This window comes from Trachurus trachurus (assembly GCF_905171665.1).
Source record: "Trachurus trachurus genome assembly, chromosome: 7".
Taxonomy (NCBI): domain Eukaryota; kingdom Metazoa; phylum Chordata; class Actinopteri; order Carangiformes; family Carangidae; genus Trachurus; species Trachurus trachurus.
In genome coordinates this window covers 1,534,327-1,560,343 of record NC_139901.1, presented here as the reverse complement: position 1 = coordinate 1,560,343, position 26,017 = coordinate 1,534,327, and the positions used below count along the sequence as shown (strand labels likewise).

Here is a 26,017-nt window from a genome sequence, read left to right as displayed (position 1 = left end):
TATTACAAGTGAGTATGAATGAAGTGATGATGATAACGATCAGACAGGTTTGAAGAACAGGAGCCCTGACACACCTGTAAGTGTAAGAGGGTTATGTAGTTCACAGTCATTTTGTGTGTGTTACCGTTTAATTAACCAGTTTCAATGATGTGATTACAGTCACAGGCATGGGCCCACAGGTCTCTTTAAACCCTGAGGCCTGTGGGCATGCTGTTATACAAGGATGATGATGATGATGATGTACCTTCATGTAAACCTCTGCTGTCCATTGTTGGTTCATTCTTGATCTGTCTGTGGCTGATTTGTTTAAAGGGATATTTCAACCTTTTGGCAAATTTGCCTATTGCCATAATCCCTATAGCCTCAGGAGTAGGTTCATTACTTGTCGGTGCAAGCTGTTTTTAGTAGTGCAGTATTTCCACGTTTCCCTCATCAAACTAGTACTAGAAACTAGACCTGCACATTCACCACGCTATGAAGCAATAACATATAGTTATGTAACATTACGACACATGAAGCAAATACTCAGAACTACTTGCTTTTGAAAACACTCCTCCCAGCAGCCGTATCTGAAATGTAGTTCTGGCTACGCATTTGCCTCGAAAACAGCTCCGTCTTGTAACGTTCCATTATTATTTCATAGCGTGGTGAATGTGCAGGTCACAACTTGTCCACCAGAGCATTTTGGAGTTGTTGGATTGTGTATTTGATGAGGGAATGCTGGAAATACCATATGCCTCCGTAGCCCCGCCGATCAAAAAACAGCTTGCACCGACAATTAAAGGTAACTAACCAACCCCTAAGACGATAGGAATTATGGCAATGGTCGAATTTGCCGGAATGTTGAAATATCCCTTTAAACCAATGCAGAGACAGCAGGATCGCTACGGGTTCTAGTTAGGGTCAAAAAGGCTCTGAGCACATTCATTTACAACCACAGACTGTGGAATCATTAGTGACATGGCTTTGTCAGCTCAGAATTGCGGTGATGGAGTTAACGGATTCAAGGGGTGTGTGAACTCTGTGCAGCGCCACCTGCAGGTCGACAGCGACAGCTCACAGCCGCATGTCGTCCCTGAGGACATGACCTCAGGTGATCTCTCTGTCCAGTGTGGTGGCCTCTTGTGGAGTTGCTGGAGGAAAGCATCACTTGTGTTTGGCAGGAAGATAATCCAGCTCATCGCTCTCCTCTGGTCCTCTGGACTCGGCAGAGCTCTGTCCTCCATCTAATGACACACGATGATGAGAAACAACCAACATCCAGACAGGATGAAATGTCAGATCTGAGGCATGAGACGAGACAAGAAGTAATGACATATGACTAAATAAACAAAACGAGATTAAAAGAGATAGTGTATCTATTTAAGACTCTGTACTTATTAGATCTAGGCGCTGCATTGACACAGGATCTTGTTAAAGGCAAGAGGCTGATTTCAGTCATATTCAGATAGATTCCAAATTGCTCATGTTGACTTACATCTTCTTCCTTCAGGTCATGTATTATAATATTATCAGGAAGCACCAGGTTAATGTCCATTGTTGCCAGATGATGCATATCTTAGGCAGGCAAGGAGTCTTGGAGTCTGTAAAATAAAGCTATCTATCTATCTATCTATCTATCTATCTATCTATCTATCTATCTATCTATCTATCTATCTATCTATCTATCTATCTATCTATCTATCTATCTATCTATCTATCTATCTATCTATCTATCTATCTATCCACAGCATCATAACAACATCCTCTGCTCTTAGACCCTCACATCCACTGAGAAAAAACTCCCAAGAAAACCCTTTTAACAGAGAAAAATTGGAGAAAACTCAGGGTGAGCAACAGAGGAGGGATTCCTTATTTATGAAGCCATGTGAGACTGATCAGGTGATAAAGCTTCATCACGTCCAGCATGCTTTAACTGAAGTTACTGCACTTGGCAGTATAGTTCCTGTCGATACCATCGCCTTGGCCTCCATTCAGAAACCAAATGCTGCAACAAAACAAGTATCTAGGATAACCATTATTTTGAAAATCTTAGACATCCTGTCTCAAAAGAAGCTGAAAAAAACCCAGCCCGTGTGCATTACCTCCTGACTGGACTTATGTAAGTCTTTATAATTAGGATTATGATGAAATAACCAGAGGCTTCCACTGAGGAACTGGGGCCTCAGTGAAAAGGCTCTGGATGTTTCAAAATGCTGCAGCAGAGGCCTGGCAGGAAGTAAGAGAAGACATCACATCCTCCTGTGTTAGCTTCACTGGCTCCTTGTAAAATCCTCCTCCTCTCCTAAAAAACCATCAATCATAAATCACTCAAGGAAGAGCTCATGGTTCCCATATTATAGCAATGGAACTACAGCTCCTAGACTCTCTCTGTTATAATTTAAGGTCTTCACCTAACCCTGTAAAGACTGTTCAGTTTCTGTCTGTGAGGATGTGGAGCTGGAGAAACAAAAGTGAATTTTACTAAATGAGATGAACATTTGGAGGATAAATGAGATGAGACAGAAAGACAGGTAAGTGGGACAGAAAGGTAGAAACCAGGGGCCTCATGTACTAAGACTTGCATGGATTTCCTACTGAAACATGGCGTACGCTAGAATCCAGAAACTGTTGTACGCACAAAAAAAATCAGATGTATCAAAGTGTGCATACACATGGATTCAAGCACTTTTCTTTTGTTCATCCCGATCAACTTGGAATTGAGCGCACATGTAGAAGTACCAAACTCCTCCCGGTCCACGCCTCCATTTAAATATGCAAATCAATGTATAGGGCAGCAAGGATTCCCTTCTCTTCACCATCAGATAACACCGTGGGAAAAACTGTGAGGAAGAGGAATTTACTTACTCCATAATTAAATTATGTGAATAGATTTACGATTTTCATCTGCTTTTTTATACACAGAGATCACGTAGTAAATGAATGCAGAAGTGGCTGATAAACTTTACGCATGTGTTTATTGACATTAAAGGGATAGTTCAACATTTTTGCAAATGGGCCCATTGCCATAATCGCTATAGTCATAGTAGGTTTGTTACCTTTATTTGATGGTGCGAGCTATTTTTAGAACCGCTAAGCCAAGCGGCGAGCTGCTCAGAGCTACGCTACGGAGGCTAGTGGGATTTCTTGGGTTCCCTGATCAAACTCATCAAATACACAATCCAACAACTCCAAAACACTCTGGTGGACAAGTTGTGACCTGCACATTCACCACACTATGAGATAGTAATGTAACGTTAAGAGATGGAGCTGTTTTAGAGGTAAATTCAGAGACTGCTTGCTGAAGAACTGTCCCTGAAGGTAACGCGCATCAGCGTTTTGCATGAATTTACCTCCAAAACAACTCCATCTCATAGTGTGGTGAATGTGCAGGTCACAACTTGTTCACCAGAGCGTTTTGGAGTTGTTGGATTGTGTATTTGATGAGGGAAACCAAGAAATCCAATGAGCCTCTGTAGCATAGCTCTGTGTGAAATTGATAGCTCCGATTACATATGATTAGGAAAACTGGCTCTGGCTCCAGTTGCCAGGAACTCCAGTGTGGTTGCCCTTGGAAACCAAAAATGTGCAAAAAAAAATCCTCCAGGACTCACGTGCACTTCGCACTGCAGCCTCTGCAATATCTTAAAACTAAAGCCGACGGTATTTTCTGCACCACTTCGCGCATGCTTTTATATTACCTATCTAATTGCAACACGTGGATGGGTTAATTGTTCATAAATGTGTCTCTGATGTGCACATTACTCCGAGGACTAATTGTTTTCACATTATTAACAGTTTCCCAGCATCACCTCTAAGTGTCGCCAAAGGAACAACAGCTGTAGAAACGTGTGTCCGCCAGCCATGACGTTGGCGTGGGCCGCCGCACTTTTCCACGGTCATTTCACTTTTGATACATCTGAACGTTGGTGTGGAAAATGACGTACGCCACGTTTTTGTGCGTACGCAACATTGATACATGAGGCCCCAGATCAGTTACATATATGAATATATATATGTATGTGTGTGTGTGTGTGTACTGTATGTGTGTTTCAATAAAGATAAATGTGAGTGTTTAACGTACAGAGGTCGTCTGACGACAGCAGCTCTGGAGTCCTGATCCGACCTTCCTCATAGAGAGTCTTCTTCTCCAGCAAACGCTGTTTGGTGGGATTGATGAGGACTGTATACAGACAGGAAATTGATTTTAATCATGTATTATTATTTATTTATTCTTTTACAATTCATGCACTGCTGAAATCACTGTGATCCAGGTTCAGGGTAAGACCTGCTCTGGTCTACAGAGCTCAACTTTGTTTGATGTCTGAGGATCTGTGGACCTACCTGGGGGCCTGAGGGATGTTGACTGCAGAGACCCCCCAGGAGAGATGGACTGTGAGACACTGTAGACACCTGCTGTGGCCCCTGCTGTGGCCCCTGCTGTGGCACCCGCTGTGTGCTGGTGCGGTGGTCCTGGTCTGCCACTGTAGTTGGGTTGAGAGAAGTTGTACTGGTCCTCAGTGGGGACAGAAGGCTGGCTGAACTGGGACTCTGTGGGCCCATCTCTGACCGACGGGGACAGAGACCCGGAGCTGCTCCCGTTTGATCTCAACTGGGAGTGACGGTGGTACTGGGAGAAACCTCGACTCTCGTCAGTTTCACACGGGCCACCAAACGAGGAGGAGGAGGAGGAGAGGAGTGGGTTAGGAAGGGGGAGGGAACAGGAGGTGTCCTCCAGTGGTCCCATTCTAGACATCCAGGTGGACAGAGCTCCAACACTGGAGTCCAAGGAGCTGGGGGGCCGAGGGACGGGCTGGGATTGGCCGTGAGTAGTAGGGGGAGGAGGAGGATGGAGGAGAGAGGAGGGGGAGGAGCCTGTCATCCTCACCATGTTGTGGATGTCCTGAAGTTTTTCAAACACCTGAGGAAGAGAAGAAGGTTCACACGGGAGTCCACTGTACTTACCGGTAGTTGGTCAGTCAGTCTTTTAGTTCAAAATTCCACTTTGACTGTCACTCATCTCTGTCTGCAGCCGCACAGTGAGCTGGACACAGGCAGACACACAACTCTAGACTACAGCTTCAACAGTTATCCAACTTATTGCACAATAATCAATTATTAAATTAATTGTCAACTATTTTGATCAGTTTGGGTAGTTTTTTAAGAAAAAAACTCCAGCTTCTTAAAGGACAATTCCGGGCAAATTCAACTCGGAGGTGTATTTTCCTAACATTTTAGGTCTAAAAGAAGGAATCTGAAGATTTTCAGTTTAATTGCTCCTGTTTTGCGGTAGTTGTGTCTGTCCCCGCATCGCCACGGCAGCAATGAATGGGAGTGGATGCAAGTTCCGCTGCTTAGGCTGTTTACATCCCTTAAAGCCACAGACAGCGTCAGATGGCGACTCAAACATGCACCCAGAAGTTTATTTACTTCAAGCAAGCCGACATGTTTGTAAAACTAGAAAGTCTCGCGGAGACCCAAGTTGCCGTGCACAGTGTGTTCACTCTCGGTGCTAAAATGTTAGGAAAATACAGCCCCGAGTTGAATTTGCCCAGAATTGTCCTTTAAATGTGAATATTTCTGGTTTCTTTGTTCCTTTTTGACGATAAACTCAGTTTCTCTTTGGTTTGTGGACAAAACAAGACATTTGAGGACGTCATCTTGTGGTTTGGAAAACACTGATTTTTCAACATTTTATTGACCAAACAACAAACCGATTAATTGTTTAAATGATTGACAGATTAATCGATAATGAGTTTGTTAGTTGGAGCTCTACTCTAGACGGTAAAACACTGTCTCTGACCTCCGTCATGGCCGGCCTCTTCTTCCTCCTCTTGTCCAAACAGCTGCAGGCCAGAGTCACCATCCTCATACAACCAGCAGGCTCTGCAGCACCCCCTGCAGACACAGCAGTGATACAGCAGCTGCAGACACTAGGCAGGACCAGACACCTTAAAGGGATAGTTCACCCAAAATTGAAATTTCACTCATTATCTACTCACCCTCATGTGGACTAAGGGCTGGGAGAAGTTTCAGAGTCCTCCGTGGCTTCTCTGAGTTACAGGGGGTCTCGGCGTAGCAGTGCATGTCCATATAACGGTTGCAAATGGATACTTGGATAATGGTATCCATTGGATGGATAATTTCGCATTTCGGGGCTTCAATACAAGACGGACATTACATACGAGCAGCATGGAGGTATTTGGATGTTTTTTGGTGTGTCTTTTTGTTACAAAGACAGTTGGTATCCATTTGCAACCGTTATATGGACATGCACTGCTACGCCGAGACCCCCTGTAACTCAGAGAAGCCACGGAGGGCTCTGAAACTTCTCCCAGCCCTTAGTCCACATGAGGGTGAGTAGATAATGAGTGAAATTGGGGCGTGGCGTAGTGGTTAGAGCGGGCGCCCCATATATAGAGGCACAGTCCTTGCTGCAGTCGGCCCTGGTTCGAGTCCCGCGTCGGGCGCCATTTGCTGCATGTCATTCCCCCTCTCTCTGCCTCCCCGTTTCCTGTCTGTCTCAACTGTACTATCCATAAAGGCCTAAATGCCCCCAAAATATATATATATAAAAAAAAAAGATAATGAGTGAAATTTTAATTTTGGGTGAACTATCCCTTTAAAGGAGACCTATTATGCTTTTCCAGCTTTGAGGACTTATAAATGTTGGATACTTGCTTTAGAAGACGTGGAAGTGCCACATCATGACGTAGGCGTGTGTTGAAGTAACGGCTGAAATACACTGGGAACGGCCGCGACGCGAAACGTGTGTCGCGCGACACCCGCAGCAGCTCGCGCCCATTTAGTCAATGGAAGCTCCTCCACCGGCCATGTGAGCGACGCGCACTCCAGCGGCCGTCGCGCGGCGTCTCTCTTCTTTTTCGCACCGGGTCTATTTTATTTCCAACAGGTAGAAAACTACAGAGAACGGTGTATAAAACGAATATATTACGTTTAAAAGTGATTCAAATAAATGTCTCATGTACCAGAGGCAAAGCCAGTAGCAGTGCAACATTATGGGGTTTGTTTTGTTACATTGTGAACAGTTAATTGATACCATATAGTCTGCACTTGCAAACCCTACATAGTCAGCAAATTACCTGTGGAAAAGGTACTGTCAATCCATTTTAACAGGAGGGATGTAAAAATGTGTTGAGATGCATAAAGTGCACTCATTTACTGCAGCTTGACAAGGTGAAGCTGACAGCTGCAACAACAAACACAGTGAAGCCGTGTCGCGTCGCGTCCGTGCCTGGTGTAGGAGTTAAAAAACTCCGCTCCGTCCCGCTTACGTATCGCGTCACGGCCGTTCCCAGTGTACTCCTGGCGTAATCCCCGGGGGCTGAATAATTATGGAGTTTTTAAAAAATCAAAACTGGGGTCCAATATCACATTAAAAGCCCCTGAAATGAGCATAATAGGTCCCCTTTAATGAAAACACACAAACACTGACCTGTGACCAGCCGCTGGTCCAGCTGTTTTCTCCAGGATGCCTCACACACACCAGCAGGACTGTCTCCAACTAGGTCCTTCTGCAGCACCACAACCACAAGCAGAGCCATGGAGTTAAATGTTTGTATAGGAACATTAAAACATAGTGGTGGTAAACCACTGACTGTGTCTGCTCACCAGGTATCTCTCTCCTGACTTCACATCTCTTTCTAGAGCTCGACGTCCAGTCAGCACCTCCAGCAACACCTGAAACAGTCACACACACAGATTCTTCAGCTTCCACTGTGAATGTTACAAGTCAAAGCCCTTGAAGACCTGTCCTGACATCAAACACAATATCACATATAAAAGTCAGAAATCATGTGGAGGGACCAATTTTCTATTGAGTTAAAGGGATATTCCGGCGTAAGTAACACACCGTGACACCAGACCCCCCCCTTGAGAGATCAAGTCTGTCAACTGCTAGCTTCTCTAGTTAAAGCATCAAACATCCACTAGCTTTGCCTGGTTTCTACTGAAAAGAGTCAAAAACAAAACTGGCCCTCTCTCCTCCAGCTGCTTGCTCGTTGTGGGGAAGCCTAACAAGTCGATTACCGAGTGCAGTAGAAAAGTCAGGAGTCCAGTAACGCTTAGTTCCAAAAATGCAGCAGCTTTGCTGACTGTGATAGTTTGAGCAACTCAACTCGTTCATTTCCCTGTCAACACTCACTAGTTATTGTTAGAAGCAGAGAGGGAAGACAGAGAGGAACACTGATGCATTCGGTAATAGACTTGTCAGGGCTTCCCCACAACGAACACGCGGCTGGAGGAGAGTGGGTGAGTTGTATTTTAGTCTTCTTTCAGGCAAAGCCAGCAGGTGTTTGATGCCTCGTATTATGGGCTGGGGCCCTGTTTGTACTGTTGATGAAGTTTGGTGCTGTTCTGAGCATCATTTGTGGCTATGAGTGGCTTTTTGATGGTGGTTGGCTGGTGGAGGAATAGACAGCAGTGTATTGTTATTGAGTTGCTACAACTAGAGAAGCTAGCGGTTGGCAGACTTGATCTCTCAAGGGGGGGTCTTACTCTGTGTCACGGTGTGTTAGACCATGGGTTAAACTTACGCCAGAATGTCCCTTTAAGTTATGGATCATGAGTTTACATCAGCTGAGGGAGTAAGCAGCTGATAAATGACCCATCCATCATCTTCAATCTCAACCAACTACACCTCCCATCAGCCCCTGCGTCTGCTAGTGCTGTGCGATATTACGATATAGATCTTAGTGCGATATAAAAATGTCGTACGATACAGCCCTCTATCGTTTATATCGTCATTTTAACGTGTGTGGTACTGGGTTAGCTCTCTTGCTACCGCTAACAACAACTGTTAACATTACTACGGTCAGGGAGGCAGGACATGTAAAAGATATGTATAACTTGTGATACAAGTCAGCAGTGTAAAACTCAAGGATGTGGGACTGAATCATCCCTGGACGCTGAGTGACAGACAAACAGCCGAACTCCACACGTGAGTTTGTTTACAACAGAACAGCTGCAGTGAGGACGTGACGCCGCAGGAGAGGAGACTATAAACTAAAGGACACGTTAGCTCGTGGTGTGGTTACGCCGTAGCCTACATTAAAGGTATTTTGTGTGAGAATTACTCCCATCTAGCGGTGCGGTTGTATATCACAAGCAACTCAGTCGTATTTTTCATGCTGCATTCACGTGAAATCGGTTAGATGGCAGACGGACGACAGCCACTGCACGTAACGGCTTAAACAAGCCTCTATGTAAACAAGTGGTCCGTCAGCACGAGGCAAAACAATACACGTGACAATATGTTGTCATGGCGATGCCGTATTGTTTACCTGACCCACGTTTTACCGGCTTTCTCTGGACTTCTGTGACTAAAATGACATCTGGTTTGTTACCGACGGCCGTCTGCCCGACTGCAGGTGAATGCAGCATCAGTGTAACGCTCCATTCCTCCTCACTGCGTTACCGCGGTGACTTTTCACAGACGCCACCTCGACCTGAGCTGACAGCTCCGGTGTCTCCGCTGAGTTTCCGTGGTTTCCTACCGTCACGCTGCCACTGAACGTAAAAACATGGAGACACCACATGGCAGCAGCACCGAGCTTACCCGCTCCATGGAGATATGAATGATATGAACGGCTCATTCAGAGCTGAAAGGAACACTTCACTTTGTTGATGCGGGGGGTTATTGATGAATGAAAAACTTAATTTTGAATGAAATAATCGATTTTTGTGATTAGATAACAGGAGAACTTACACAATGTACCTTTAAAGGTGTTCAGAAATGGCGAGTTTCCACGAGTTGCCGCACGAGTTTACCCGAGAAAGGAAAACAAATTTGATTGGTCGTTATCGAGCAGGCGGGATATTCAATGTTTGGGGCGAGACCGAGCTCCGTGTGTGTGTGTGTCTCAGACGTTTGAGTGACGGATGATGGATCCAATATCAGTGGCTGATGAATCGTGAGCAGCGTGACGCATAATTCGTGCACCTGCATTATCCAATGTGAAAAAAAACTACTACACTTTCATCCCGGATTTACTCAAAAATAGAATGTTGCACAAAGTTTGGGCTCCATCGTCTGATAGATGAGTTATTACACTCATTTCATGACCCATAGTGGGCTCAAATTCATTTTTGTTTTCTGTACAACTTTAACAGGTGACTGTTTCACTACAACTACTGTGTGGAAAACCACGCTGTAATCCGTGATGGAGTTGCAGACGAGTGTGTTTGGAGTTAACGGGAGGAGAGAAAAAAGAGAGCGAGACGCACGGCCGTGATGAGACGACCCCGTCCCCGCTGAGGAGGAGCTCAGCTGTTATGGAAAAGGACCTAAACCAAGTGGAGCAGAGTCGAGTAGAGCCCAGTAGAGCCCAGTAGAGCTGGAACTTTGTAGCGTAAAAGAGCCATTATTGTGCGTCTGCCCCAACTCTGAAGCTGAAGCGGGGTTGTGGCTAGATGGCGTACATGAGCTGCAGGAAGTAACGTAGAATCTTACCAAATCTCGTCGAGAACTCCTGACTGGTTAAAGGGAGTAGCAAGTGGGGTTGTATGATCTACAAATAGCCCCTAAGTACTTTAATTGCAGTAGAAGACTCTCTGCACTCCTCCCGTTAGCAACGCCAGCCCATAGCCCTGCCCAGAGGTTTACAACATACATTGTTGTGAATGGACCCAAAGAAACGGCCTATTTTCACGGCCTAAAAGAGGTTTTACCTGAAAAAAAATACACAGTTCCATTGTTCGCTATAATATAATTTTTTCCAGCCCTTCAAAGTGCAGGAAAAAATTTGCTCCAAAAAAAAATAAAAACTGCGTTTTTCCTGCACTTTGAAGTCGCAAATAAACGGTAAATGCGCTATATATAAAAGATAAATATAAAAGACCTATATCAGGATATAAAATTGTGTCTATACGGCACAGCTCTAGGGTGTCTCACCACTCCGAAGCTGTAGACGTCCACGGCGGTGCTCAGCACTTTGTTTCTTACGTACTCCTCAGGCAGGTACGCCAGCGTTCCTCTGATCGTCTCCGTTTTACCCACGGACGCCGTCTGAGCCGCCGAGCGTTCCGCCGACCCTCGGGACGCGAACCGAGCCAGACCAAAGTCGGCCAGCTTCCCCACCAGGTGATGGTCCAGCAGGATGTTTGAACTGGGGATGCAGACACAGTGCATTGAGGACTGCGATGTGGTGTCACGTCATACGTTAGTGTGACATTACATTATGCGGCGTGGCGTTCACCTCTTGACGTCTCCGTGGATGAGCGCTGTGTGTTTGTCAGGGGGGGTGTGAAGGAAGTGCAGAGCCTTTGATACGTCTTCAACAACACTGACTCTCTGACACCAGGAGAGGGGCACACACTCCTGACAACACACACACACAGAAATATAAACACGTGTTCCCTTGTTACCCAGGGGCGTTTTGAAAAACGGACACAGAGCGTTGTAAAAGGTTTGACACCAGAAATGATATGTAGGAACTTGAAGGATTAAAACCTGGGTGGACAACCCGGTCAACTAGCTGCTGGAAAGCTACAGGGGCCAAAACCCCTTTCTTGGGTCATTTTGCTGGCGAAATGATGTAAATGCAAATATTTAGGTACTACAATGGCATAAATAGTCATACAACTATAAAATTTGGCAGAGAGTATCTTGACACATAGGGGGAGGCATGAAAAAAAGATTCTGGGGTTTGTTGCAACTCGATTTTAAGATATCACCCTCAACATCCCAAAAAAGACAAAAAAAAAAGTACTGTTCGCCTGACAAATTCTCATTAAAATGATTATTTTTCAGCACTTTATGGACAATATCTATGCTTAACATGTATAGAAAATTTCCTTAATTCATAAGCTTCCATTTGAGTCCAAGATAGCCTTTCTATCTCCAAAGCCCCACTTGCTGTGGCCAACGGACTTCTCTATCTATCTGTTCACTTTGGGGAGACCAGAAATAGAATGTTTTCTGATCATGTCAGTTAACATGTAGTTTTTCACAATAGGTGTTGCATTGTTTGGAGCCAGCCTGTAGCTTTCCAGTAGCTAGTAGAAAGGCTATCTTGGACTCAAATGGAAGCTTATGAATTAAGGAAATTTTCTATATACATGTTAAGCATAGATATTCTCCATAAAGTGCTGAAAAATAATAATTTTCATGAGAATTTGTCAGGCGAACAGTACTTTTTTTGGTCTATTTTGGGATGTTGAGGGTGATATCTTAAAATCGAGTTTTTTTCATGCCTCCCCCTATGTGTCAAGATACTCTCTGCCAGTTGACCGGGTTGTCCACCCAGGTTTTAATCCTTCAAGTTCCTACATATCATTTCTGGTGTCAAACCTTTTACAACGCTCCGTGTCTGTTTTTTTGCTTTGCCCCCTGGGTATGTGTCTTTTATAGTGCATGTGTGTGTGTGTTTGTGTTACATTGTGCAGCTGGTCCTCCAGTGATTTCTTGGGCATGTAGTTGTAAATCAGACACACCGAACCCCCTCCCTCACTGAAGCCCAGTAATTCCACGATGTTGGGATGTCTGAACCTGAAGGAGGAGCAGATGAGCTCAGTTTGCTGTGTGTTATCTGTTAAGGGGTCAAAGGTCAAACCTGAGGGCTGTGCTCACTTTGACAGTTTCTCCACTTCAGTCTGGAAACTCTCTTTCAGTAGGTTCCAGTCCATCAGCCAGTCCTGCAACAAGACGACACAACATCAACAGGGTTCAAGATCTGGCTCTGTCCGACACACAGGACCTCATTCATTAGGTGGGTTTACATGGACATTTTTTCCTCTTTCTGATTGAATTCATTCCGAATCAGTCTTTCGGGTTAACTGTTTACTCGTGATATGATCTAATCCGATCGGGTGCTTACATGAGCCACTGCATAATTTCAGAACGGATGTTTTACAGGCGTGTCCGACCCGAACAACCCGGCAGGACGCGCTGGTTTGGACGTGTTCGGGCAGAAATTATATAGAAATTACTATTATTATTAATTTTTTCTCTTTATTTTGGCCGTATCCGGCTGGGTTCGGTCCAAAATGAATGCTAGTGAGACGTGCCGAGTCCGGGTTTCAACAACCGTGTGGTCCGGTCGGACTTTAAAGCAAAAGTAAGCGGAAGGTTTGTCTTAATATAAGTCTTAAATAGTTCTATTTTCCGACAGCAATCACTTCTATAGAGTGTTTGGTCTGAAACACGGGTCTGTCAGTCACTCTGCTCTGCTGTAAGCCGAGGAGAAAACTTTCCTTGTATCCTACAACCTTTATCCAATGAGGAGAGAGAACGGCATAAAGGGGCGGTCCTCTCTGTGTGTGCAGCCAAGGGATGCGCGTGAATGTGGTGACGTAGGGACGAGGGCGGGGACTGCTAACTCCATCTGCTGACAGGAAGTTAGCCAAAACCACCGGATCGCTTACTTCTGCTTTAATTTTCAGGCCCGTTGAAAACTCTAGAAATCAAAACATCCCACGACTGATCATAGATCTGATCTTTGGTCTGATCAGCTCAGTAGTTGTTCATAGTTTGGACACTTTCATTTAAACATTTGCAAGTGAAGAAACGTCACTACGCATTTATGTCGACACGGAGCAAAAAGAACGTAACCAGACAACATTCAGTTTCACCGTTTACATGACACAATTTTCATTTCTTTCAGTTTAAGAAAAGGTTTATTCCACCTCTCTGAGCCCGAATGAAATTTCATTCCGTTTTGGCCTGTTTATTCTGATTGAGACGTTTATATGGAGCATTTTCATTCGGTTTGGACATTTAAACCAATTCCAATCGGAATATTTGGCTCCATGATGCGCCAAATGACAGGCAGCAGTCCGTGCAGCTCTGTGTGTTTTAACACAGAGTGTTAACACTAACACTAAGTGTTAGTGTTTTTGTGTGAGTATGTGTAAAATCACGTATGGCAGGGACAAACTTCTTATGACTTCATATTTATATCATTTTAGGTTATTTATTGCTCTGTGTGTGTGTTATCCTTTTTTCCATGTGTCTTGTAAGCTGCTGGACGACTTTTTTTTATTTTCTATTCTATGTAAACCCACTTAGTGATGTATGTGTGATCTGTGTTGTGATTGGCTGACCTGTTTGAGTCTCTTGACAGCACATTCAATGTTTTTCAAGGTTGCTCTGTATACGACTCCAAACCCACCCTCCCCCACTTGCTGGGCGGGGGAGAACCCATCCGTCCCAGCATGCACCTCTTCATACGACCAGCGCATCACCCCGTCTCCTTCACCGCATGTCAGCACCTGGGGGGGCTGAGGTATGACATCATCACCGTTATATGTTTTGACATTCTGCTGTATGTGTGCAACACGGGTTTGGGTTAGAGGTGTTTGTGTCTGTGAGACCTGGCAGGGTTGGCGGAGGCCAGACTGCAGACTGGAAGGGGGTGGGGCAGGTCCAGGTAGGGGTCTTCCTCCCTCTGTATCTATAGAGAGAAAGAACAAAGGGGGTGAACATGAGCCGCTGTGGCTGAACAGCAGCCTTTAGTCTTTTGTTAGTCAGGGTCTGTGACTTCCTCATGTGAGAGGCCACTGTATAAAACACTGTGTCATGGTCCGAGTTCAATGCCCCCACAAGACCTCTATTTCATCGCTTCGGTCTCCTCCGGTCAACCGAAATTAATGTATTTCACAATGCCTGTGTGATGCATCAAATTATCCATAAAACCAACCACAGATTGTGTGAGCTTTTTCCGGTCTGCGGTCCTCGGCATGCGTATGATACCAGGAAAAAACACCTAATTACTGGGAAAAAAAGAAGATTAAAAAGAACGAGACTGTCTTTTGCATGCGGAGGGCCGCAGATCTGGAACGAGCTAGATGAGAGCTTGAAGGTGGAGAAGTCCATCTCCATTTTCAAGAAAAAGCTAAAAATTAAATTACTTAGTTTATATATATAAGCTGCAACCATGTGTATTGCAGTCTTGTGCTGTATTGTTTTGTGTTGTATGTATCCAGGCTCCCGCAATAAGCTTTTGGTAGCTTCAATGGGAGACCTGATTCACACAAAGTACGTGTTGTATGTGTGTGTGTGTGAATAAACCAAACCAATTGAATACTGTAGGACATAGAACATTGTAGACAGCCATATAGGACACCATGGGAGACTCTGGACTCTGGAGAACCCTGTGGGTCACTGCACAACACTGTAGGAGAGTTTACAAGAATGTAGAACACTATATCACCCTGTTTACACTCAGCCTTAAAGGGATAGTTCACCCAAAATTGAAATTTCACTCATGATCTCCTCCCCCTCATGTGGACTAAGGGCTGGGAGAAGTTTCAGAGTCCTCCGTGGCTTCTCTGAGTTAAAGGGGGTCTCGGCGTAGCAGTGCATGTCCATATAACGGTTGCAAATGGATACCAACTGTCTTCGTAACAAAAAGACACACCAAAAAACATCCAAATACCTCCATGCTGCTCGTATGTAATGTCCGACCCCCTGTAACTCAGAGAAGCCACGGAGGACTCTGAAACTTCTCCCAGCCCTTAGTCCACATGAGGGTGAGTAGATAATTTTGGGTGAACTATCCCTTTAACATGCGTTTCCAGTGATCGGATTGCAATCAGATAGAGCTTGACCACATGAAGGTACAGGTGTAAACGCACCCAAGACACATTGAGGACAGATTGCGATCCGATTGGCCAAACCACCTCTGAAGGTGTCAGGGACGCATTATGACCACATTTAACACAAGTCAATGGTAATGCGTCCTGTATCTGCGGGTGGAAATACTTCGATTATCTCTTTTTCTTTTTTAAAGTAGCACTATCGCAAATACAGCAGTAATAGCAATAAAAAAAAAAACGAAATATGCAATAAATAGGTCCAGGGGAGCCATAACAATCTGTACACACAAAATATAGCCAACGGTGTAGTGCCTGTGGAGCAAATGCAGAATTCATTTTTGTTTTGAGAGAAGCCGGCCCAGCGCTCAGCCCGGCGCTCAGCCCGGCGCTCAGCCCGGCGCTCAGCCCCACCTCCTGAACGGCACACTGTGTGAAGAGGACGAGGATGTGGATCTGGATACCAGGCACATGTTAATGCCAGGTGTAAACAGGGTGTTTGAGACTGTAGGAGGCTGTAGCAGATTACAGTCAAATGTAGAACACTGTAGCTGTAGTTGCGTTTCCATCCACCTTTTTTTATTCGCATTTTCAAAAATTGTGAATAAATACTTGGATGGAAACGCCAGAAATTCGAAAAAAAGGCAGTAAATGTGCATAAAAGTTTTTACGCTTTGGGGGGGTGGATTTGTCAGCGTATCGATTAAATGAAAATGCAACTTTTTAAACAGATTATGCAAATTGAGCCAGAGTTTGTGGGTGCAGTGCTGCTGGACTTCACCCAGCGACATTCCCAAACAAATGGAGAACAACGCCCCGGTGTCCCAGCTCTCGTCTCTGCACCGCAACACAAACGCGCTCCGTAACCCGTAATGTTTTGTTCATGACGGTTAAGACTACACAAACACACGTCGTAACATTGTATATGTTATGTAACGTTATCCACCGCTCCATTTATTGATCTTTCGCTGGCTTTGTTGTCAACAGATGCACATGGGCGAGAGGAGCGTAACCAAAACAGCAGAAAAGTGAGCAGACTGTCACAGTTCCCGACTGTCTTTCTGTGTAAATATCTCATGTTACAACATGAAAACCTGCGGCTTATATTCAAGTGCGGCCTATATGTACAGTATTTTCTTTTCAAATTTAGCTGGTGCAGCTTATACAGGTGCGTCTTTAGTCCGGAAAGTACGTAAATTGTCCATGATGTTGAGTGTCTCTTATGACGTACTCTCACGGCGCACTCCTCCTAATCGCAAAACAAGAATGAATGGAAACGGTCATAAATTCACATTTGCTTTTTGTGCATTTTCACAAAATCCGCTCTTAAATTCGATACATTTGGATGGAAACCCAGCTACTGTAGGAGACTCTAGAACACTGAAACACTGTAGGAGACTGCAGGACACAGTAGGGCTCGAAAGGTCATGGTATTCCGTGATGCATTGTGGGCCGTAATCGCCATTCTTACGGGCAACAGTTTACGTTGCCATGGGAACTCACGGTAGAGACCGCAGGACAGAGCGAGAGAGAAAGGACGCTAATTGCTGCGTATTTAAAGTCCCCCTCCCGCGACCCTTTTTGGTCATGTTAAAACCAGCTCATTAGCAATGCACATTAGCAATGCACCTCTGGAGGGTGGGCGGAGACTGCGCTGCTCTGCACCCGCCCAGCCACCTCCTTACAATTACAGATTCAGCGCGTTTAGCGTAAAACTCCACACTGGGATTCGATCCCAGACTGGAACATAGTCCTTACTCAAGGTGCAAGCTGCTCTACCAGGTGAGCTGTACCTGTTATACCTTGACAGCTACACCGAGCTGTTAACCCTCTGAGCCAGATGCAGAGCGGGGCGGGAGCTTGTAGCACTTGTGCCCTCCCCTGGAGCTGTGACACGTCAGATCCAGTCTCCCTGAAACTGCCAGTTTGCGTCTGCCATTGGTTCACAGCAGTTTGAAGGCAGAAAAACTCAGAAATGCAATTTTGCACTTCCTTTTCTGCTGATATGTGCTCTAACACAAGAAAAATGCCACAGGAACATGTGAAAAGCTCAAAAAACACGATTTTCATGGGAGGGGGTCTTTAACAACATAACAAGTTTTTATTATAAATAACCGGTGTGAAAATGTTGTGAACACACCAACATGTGTGGTGTGATGGAGGAGAAAGTAAGGTTTGGTCGTTTTGACGGCAGCTCTCCAAGCCATTCAGCGCCTCTCGGTCAGCTCCGGTCAGCTCTGAGACCTGATGTCCTAGGCTGGTTTCCAAGCAGGAAACGGGAAAAATCTCAGCCCATCGAGCTTTTTGCCGTTGTGATCATGCGAACGATTGTGGCAGCTAATCACACAACAAGTCTGCACCATCTCACCGGAACAAAAAAGAAAAACACTACTGAAAACTCTCTACCGAGGATACTCTACCATAGACACTCCACTACAACCGCTTTCCAAATGCCCGCAAAGCCCACAATGCATTGCGGTTTCCCCACCCACGTGACGTCACCCTTTCGAGCCCTGTAGAACTCTGTAGGACAGTGTTCAATAGACACACACTGAGACACCAGTGGCAGAACCACCAGAGCCACCGCCAGAGGAGACTGCGAGGTACCTCTCAGACGTACATCAATCTGTTCTATCGGTTAAGGGTTGTAATATTTGGAATAATGTACCGTGCACAATAAGGGAAAGCACCACTTATAACACTTTCAAGGTCCACCTCAAAAACTGGCTTAAAACAAACCTGTGCTGTGTCTCAAATCGCACACTTCTCTCAGTACACTGTGCACTGCACTCAAATTTGGACAGGTTAGTACCGTCTCAAATCAAACACTGCTGCTGCGCACTTACCGGAAATGACTCGACAGCTGCTTCTTCTATTTTTTAAATTCTGATTGCAACCATAGCAACCGGCCGTTGTAACCCTATCGCCGGCACTTGACAACGCTTTCTGCCGATCAAAACAAGCTATTAAGTTGTGTTTTATTGTGTTAGTGTTGTTGTTGTGCTGTTATGAGTGTTTTTTAAAGACATTTACGCCGGTGTCAGCTCCGTCGCTGCTCAAAGCAACCGCTGCCGTTTGAAAAGTAGTGACGTGTTTCCGCTACGTCACCAAGATGGCGGCCGTTAAGTGTGGAAAGTATGCATCGATCCACACTCAATTTTCTGGCCGTTTGAGTGCGCCAATTGAGTGCGCATAGCGCACTACATTTTCGCGCACTGCTCAGTGTGAACGCACTTATGCACTCAAAATATTAAGTGTAAGTGCGTAAGTGCGCAAGTGCGCGATTTGGGACACACCACAAGTCTGTAATCATGACTAGGCGGGACCTTCTTCTCCTGCAGCACCAGAGCGCGACACATGCGCCGTGCTCGGTGTCCGTCCGCCTTACTCTATACTTTTGGCTGTTATGATTTTTGTTTTGTTGTGCAGTGCCTGCCTACATATACCTATGTATGCATGCGCTGCACTTGCCTTGTTTTTTTGTGTGGTCATTCGTCTGGTTTTCTTGTTGTTGTGCAGTGCATGCCTACATATACGTATGTATGCATGCACTGCATTTGTCTTATTTTTCTATATTGCAATTTGTCTCTGTAAGTATGTGTGTGAATGTCACTTATAGAACTGCTGCTACAGTCTCCAATGTCTTGGTCCGCCCCAGGCGGCGGGTGCGGGCCATCACATTCTGGATCCATCCATTTAGACTTTCACTTTACCTATTTAAACTTGCACTTGCACTTTAGAAACTGGCACTTTATACCAGGCACTTTATAGATCACATGCACTTTATGTATAGGTATGAATGTGTATATATGATTGTGAACCACTGTATAATTCTTGTGCATTTCTGTCTGTTTGTGTGTTACCTGCCAAGGGACTACGGATGCAAATTAGCAAGTTGTTAACTCTGACGCATTTACATTTGTGCACACGTACGAATGTTCATTAATGTGTATTGTCCCTTTTAAATAAATAAATAAAATAAAAAATAAAAAAAACACTGACTGCTGGCCACTGATCCTAAAAACAAACACATGAGTGTGTGTGTTACCTTTGGTGATCAGTTGGCAGGTGCTCTGTGTGGACGGGGTTTTAGAGGATTTGGGAGGGGGGTCGAACTCAGGGAGATAGGTGGGAGGACGAGCAGCAAGATGAGGAGGAGGACGAGGAGGAGGAGGAGCTGGAGTTGGAGTCGCAGCTGGAGAAGGGAAAGGTGTTCTCCTTGACATTCCTGCAGGAAGAGGAGAAGGTTTGAGTCCTCACTCATAGGTCACCAGAGTTCAAACAGAGATATTTAGCAAACCGAGATTCAGAACTAAACTGAAGGAACATTGTATCTCTGTGAGAGGAGTCAGTTTATGGAACAGTCTGAACAAGGAAACCAAAGAAGCAAGATCAAACAGTATATTTTAAAAAAAACTGTTAAAAATAACATGATTCAGAAATATGACCTGGTGTAAATGTAATAAAACCACACGTAAAGGTGTATTACACATACATGTGCATAAATGTCTGCGCGTGTACATGTATGTGTGAACATTTTTGTTTGTATGGATTTATATACAGATGTTGGTGTTTATGTATTAATGTGTATATGTGTGCATGTGATAGTAAATTCATATGTGTCTATACTGCATGTAGCATGTCAACACTTAACAGAAATGTACTAAGATGATGAGTAGATGGCCGGGCTGCCCCCTTTCATTCAAGAGTTACAGTATTGTCATTGTTTATTTTATTTTTTGTTTTTATGCTGGATAAATGAATGAAATAAATAAACTAAACTAAGAGTTCAAAGGTCAGAGGTCATCTCACCGCTCAGGATGACATCACGGGGCCGGAACAGCTGCAGACGCTCCAGTAGGTCGATCAGCTCCCCAACTCGACCGTTCCTACTCCCCCATCGGTTCATCACCCAGTCGGTCCGTCTCTCCATCCTCTCAGCCTGTCGCACGTCGTCCTGATTCTCCATCACCTCTGATGCTACAGAGAGAGAGAGAGAGAGATCAGCTGATCAATATCTCCACTCTGACACTCCACTCTGTTTAGACTGAGGCTGCATTCAAGTCCCATCAGAGTTACTGTTGTTGAACTTTTGACCTGGTTCATAAACATCTGATCTGAGTGAGAGGCAGAGGGACAGACAGAGACAAAGACAGGTCCAAAGAGAGAGTGATCGACAGAGTGAGAGAGAAGGAGAGAAAGAAACCTACCTCTGTACACACACATGCACCTCACTCTGTACACACACATGCACCTCACTTTTTTATATATATATATATATATATAAAATATATATATATATATATATATTTAGATATATATATATCTAAATATATATATATATATATATATTTATATATATATATATATATATATATATATATATATATATATATATATTTTTTTTTTTTTTTTTTTTTTACTTATTTTTTCTATATTATTACTAATTAATTAACCATCTATGTATTTGTTGTTGTATTTGTATTGCTGCCCCAATGCTTTGGCAATATTGTATCACAGTCATGCCAATAAAGCTTATTGAAATTGAAAAATTGAAACAGACTGGAGGAAAGACAGGCCAAGAGAGAGAGAGACAAGCAGATAAACAGACAGACAGACAGACAGAGAGAGAGAGACAGACAGGGAGTATCAAAGACAACCAAACAGACAGACAGGTAAAAACAAAACAAAAAATGAACAGGTAAATATGGAGACAGATAGATAGACAGACAGACGGACAGACACACACACAGGCAGGCAGACAGACAGACAGAGAGACAGGTAAACAGACAGACAGGTAAAACGTCCCCTCCAGATCCTGGTTAGTCGTTAGCAGACAGTCTGAGTCCTGGTTCTGACTCACCGAAGCGGGTCCAGTCCAGGTCTGACAGTACGTCCATGACCCGGCAGAAGTCCCAGGAGACGGAGGGGGGCAGGTTGTAGATGAAGGTCCCCCTCAGGTCTCCCCCCGGGTCTCCCCTCGGGTCTCCCCTCAGGTCTCCCCCCGACATCTCTCAACTTCTTCAGAGTCGCAGTTCAACTCAACTCAGTCTGAAGCTAACGGGCTAACAGCTAACAGCTAACAGCGCGTGACCCGGTCCGGTCCCTAACAGCCGACCGGTCCGGAACAAACCCAGTAGTGGTCTGGTCCTGGTCCAAGCTGCTTCAGTCCATGTTCTGACCATCGGTTTCACAGCCCAAGTTCAGCCACTCGGGTGAAACCTCTTCCGCCTACCGACCGGCTCACTGCAATAAGAGCTGCTTCCGGTTGGCTCCTAAGAAATAAAAGCCCGAGACTAGCTTCTAGTTTATTTTTTTGTCCGTTTTTTTTCCGAACGTGCGTTGGCGAGCATGTCTGAGTCAAAACACAACTTTGACGTTTTCAGTCGTGATGGCTCGTAGGCTATAAATGTTTCAGATGTAGATCAACACCGAACAAAGCTAGAAACAAACAAAAAAAATCTAAATTCATAAATTCTATCTTGACAGCATGGAAATGTTGGTGATTTGTTTTTAACTAGCCTGTGTTTTTGCTTCATAAAGGCCCTTTCACACCGCGGACGTAACGAATAAACGACACGAAATTGCGAAATATTCGCGGCCAAATATTTCGCATCAAAACCATTCACACCGGCGGCGACGCGAATATGCGACAGATGTGACGATTAGATTCCAAAGTTTCGCTTTGCGACGGGTGGTTCTTCGCCTCCACGTCATGTCTTTAATCTGTTAATTATCCCTCATGTATTCGCTGCTACGTTATGCCGCTGTCGTCTCGTCACCAACTTTACTCAACACAGCAGCTCACTGTCTGATCACTGATCAATATCTGATATGAACACACTATTGCTATTTCTCCTCTTCCTCTCCTTCTCCTCCTCCTCCTCTCTCCTCCTCCTCCTCTTCCTCTCCTCCTCCTCCTCTCTTCTACTCCTCTTCCTCTCTCCTCCGAGACACAGGTTATTTATTGTTTACATTAGCGGCCAAGCACGTGTCCATGCGCCCGTGTGTGTGTGTGTGTGTGTGTGTGTGTGTGTGTGCGTGTGTGCGTGTGCGTGTGTCTGTGTGTGTGTACGTGCCCAGAGAGACGGCAGGTGGAGGGGCTGACTGGCAGAGATCAGAGCAAAGACGGTGAAACAACTTATTTTTCCTGTGAGAGACTGTGGCGGCCCGAGACTGTGCGGCCACCGTCTGTTATGGGAAACAGCTGTGTGTGTTCTGACGTGGTGGGTGTGACGTGGCCTACCTCCTTTTCACGCCACATGATTGGTTGATGCGTTTATTCGCCGGGCGAAAGCTCGGAAAAATCGACCTCGCTCCGAAAAAAAATTGTGCCGCATTTTCGCCGCGAAACATTCGCGGTCGGTGTGAAAGGACCCGTGATGAAAACCGGGGTTCGAAAAAAAATATTGACGCGCGAATTATTCGCACGAAAAATACGTCTCCGGTGTGAAAGGGCCTTAAGAGAGAGATGAGCTTTCGCCCATGATCCGGCCCAAGCAATTTTTTTTTTTTTGAGGCTTGCTGTGATGTCACCATGAGGATTCTGGCATTTTGTTGTGTCATTATCATCATCACCCTTGCTGGGTATTGAACCCACATCCCTCACACCACAAACCAGCTCCTAACTCACAGAACGAATGATCTGGAAGTGAGACATTGGTGTGTGTCTTCTCAAATTCTCATGTCCGGGCAGCAGTTGTAAAGGCAGATTGTCAAAATGTCAGAAATTCTGTTATCTAAACAAAAATCTGTTAATAGGCCTACATAAATTGCATCTAGACAGCATGGAAATGTTGGTGATTTGTTTTTAATGATAAGTGTTTTGCTTCATAAGAGAAAATCTGATGTTTAAAATGTCACTCTTACATTGACTGCAGTTGTTCCCATGAGAGAAGAATTCAAAATGTTCTCAAAAATTCAGTTTTTGAGATAAAATTCTGATATTTGCCAAACATCGTCAACCATGACCTCAGAATATTCTCATTTTTTTTCAGGAAGATTGAAAATGTATTTAGCAGGAATTTGATGGTATATGTTTACAGTACTGTTTACAGTCAAACGTTTTCATGCACTGTAGGCTCAATTTTTGACTAATCAAAAATCTGAGAAACAAGTTTTGTGGAGGACGGTCCGGAGATGCTCTGTAGCAAGTTTGGTGACAATTGAACAAAAATTGTGGGAGGAGATACATTTTAAAAGTTTTACAGTTATTGAAAAAAACAGAGTGATGGACTTCATAATTTGTAATGAGTTTAAGTGGACAAAAGTTTCAGCAGTATTGAGGCTACATTGTGGTGAAGTTTCAAAACTGTAGCATCTACCGCTGGTTTGGTAGGAGGGGGGCACATGTCCTTGGAGTTGAGTGAATCTGGCATGGGTTTGGATGTTTCTGTAAAGTTTGGTGAGTTTTCGTCCATGGGAAGTATGATTCCTAGGAATACAATAGTGGCCTGGACCCTAATTACAAATTCGGGGGAAGTGAATACAAAATAAAACAGGATGTACTAAGCCCTGAATCATCAGAAGGCAGAACACGATGTCATAATGAGTCAGTTTACAAAAAACAGAAACTAGCCTTACAAGTGAAAACCAACCCGGCCACTGTGATACCGCTTAGAGCAGCTTGCAGTGACTTTTTAAGGCTGGTCATAGTGAGTCATGACTGGTTAAGGTTGGCTGCTCAGTTCTGTTGTAAGGCAGTAATGTAGTGTAGACCAGGAGTTCTCAACTAGTCTCACTCTGGGCTCCACATTTTCCCATGGTCATTAAGTCGCGACCCACTTTTATAGAATTCAAACCAAGATTTTTTTTTTAAAGCCTTTAAAAACTAATTTTGCTCTTTATTGAGCAAAGTGCATTTCAGAGCACATGAATGAAACTGATGAGGACCATGACAACTGCATGTACGGAAGTGAATAAAAAAATATCAAACTGCACAAAATGGAGACCAACAAAACGATATATTTGACTTCTAATGCATCTCTGCATTCAGAGCATATTCACAAAAGTGAATAAATATCAAATTGCACAAAATAAAGACCCACAAAACAAAACAAGATTCACTGCATTCAGGCCACATTAATAAGAAACTGATATCTTTGCATTCAGAGCAAATGGAGCAAATAATAAGAAACTGAGGAGGAGCATTACAACTGCATGTGTTCACGTGTCTCCTGTGCCTTTCAATATAAGTTATAAAAGACTTGTCCAACATCAGATGTGCATTAAATATTATTTACTTTTTTGACCAGCTGTCTGCGACCCATCCAGAACGGGTCCGCGACCCACTTTTGGGTCCCGACCCACCGGTTGAGAACCACTGGTGTAGACCAGTACTGCTGCACAGCTGGAGGCTGGAGCAGCTGAACTTCAGGTCACTGCCTCTGAGGGGACTTTCATTTCCAATGTGATGTCACACACCAACACACTCACAAATTAGTGTGTGTGTGTCTGTAGAGCTTTAGCTCCTCCCTCCACATACACACACACACGCATGCACACACACACACACACACACACACACACACACACACACACACACACACACACGTACATACGCACACACACCCATCCATGTGACTTCCTTTTCCACAAACTGAGATATTTATGACTTGTGGTCTGCTGAAGAGTTCCTGAATGCACCATTAGTTCAGTGTGTGTGTGTGTGTAAGACTAAGTTGAGGGTCAATCCTCACTTAGATGTGTGCGCGCATGATGAAACCTGTTTTTTCAGGTCTGGACTCTTGGCCTTGTGGTCCCGAAAGAACAGGTGTCATGTCCTTCGTGACCAGCAGTAAGGTATCTTCACTGGGACATCCCATGACATTAAATTATCTATTAGCAAACACAAACATCATTTTGCATAATTCATATAATGTAATTCATAGGCTGCATGTAACATTTTGTCGCTCAAAATAGATTCTGTCATTGAAAAAAAAAAGAGCCTGAACTGAAAAGGGGAACGATGGCGTTAAAAAAAACCACACACAATCTCACAACTTCATTCAAGTTTATTATTAAAAATACTGCATAGCTCCCAACACTAAAGAAATCAATTTTAAAAATCTAAATGCTGTGTATCCATCTGCTGATTTGTTACAACAGCAGTTTGGAATTGGAAATATAAAATACTGCACATTTATTTTCTCACCCTATGTAGCTATTCTGCAGCTTGATATATTGGGTTGGACCCCACTTGGAACTTATCTTAAAAGGACACTAATTATGGATTTGTCATGGACAATAAAGAAAATGATCTGGACTGAAAATGACCCTTGTTTACTCCTTGAAAAAAGGGGCTTACATTTGTATGAGTATTTATGCCCTTGACTCATGATTAATTGTATCCCCTTATTTTAATTCATATGTATGTTCTCTATTTTTAGGTTTATACTTCCCAGTTCTTACTATTTTTCTATCTATTAATTTTGTTTAATCTGACCTATATTCCTGAGTACGGTATGCTTGCTCATTGTCTCAATTG

General features: G+C 44.2%; 1 protein-coding gene across 1 annotated transcript; it reads right to left on the bottom strand.

Annotated features, from left to right (window-relative positions):
• Positions 1–471: 471 nt before the first annotated feature.
• Positions 472–21,754, bottom strand: irak1 (interleukin-1 receptor-associated kinase 1). Its single transcript, XM_083975166.1, has 15 exons — positions 21,395–21,754; positions 20,344–20,511; positions 19,580–19,759; positions 14,311–14,390; positions 14,041–14,217; positions 12,569–12,633; positions 12,376–12,487; positions 11,196–11,317; positions 10,892–11,105; positions 7,612–7,680; positions 7,436–7,514; positions 5,783–5,877; positions 4,324–4,900; positions 4,064–4,162; positions 472–1,226 (listed from the first exon to the last, which is right to left on the bottom strand). The coding sequence occupies exons 1-15, from the start codon at positions 21,540–21,542 to the stop codon at positions 1,147–1,149; spliced, it is 2,265 nt and encodes a 754-aa protein (XP_083831292.1). The 5' UTR covers positions 21,543–21,754; the 3' UTR covers positions 472–1,146.
• Between the last annotated feature and the right edge of the window lie 4,263 nt (positions 21,755–26,017).

Bases quoted from the DNA above. Each gene is read 5' to 3' on its own strand.
- irak1 (XM_083975166.1), bottom strand. From the start codon at position 21,542: ATGTCGGGGGGAGACCTGAGGGGAGACCCGAGGGGAGACCCGGGGGGA. The intron at 14,391-19,579 runs GTAACACACACA...TTCTCTCTATAG, and splicing joins CTGCCAACTGATCACCAAAG to ATACAGAGGGAGGAAGACCC. The intron at 1,227-4,063 runs GTACGTTAAACA...GTGTGTCATTAG, and splicing joins GCTGTCGTCAGACGACCTCT to ATGGAGGACAGAGCTCTGCC.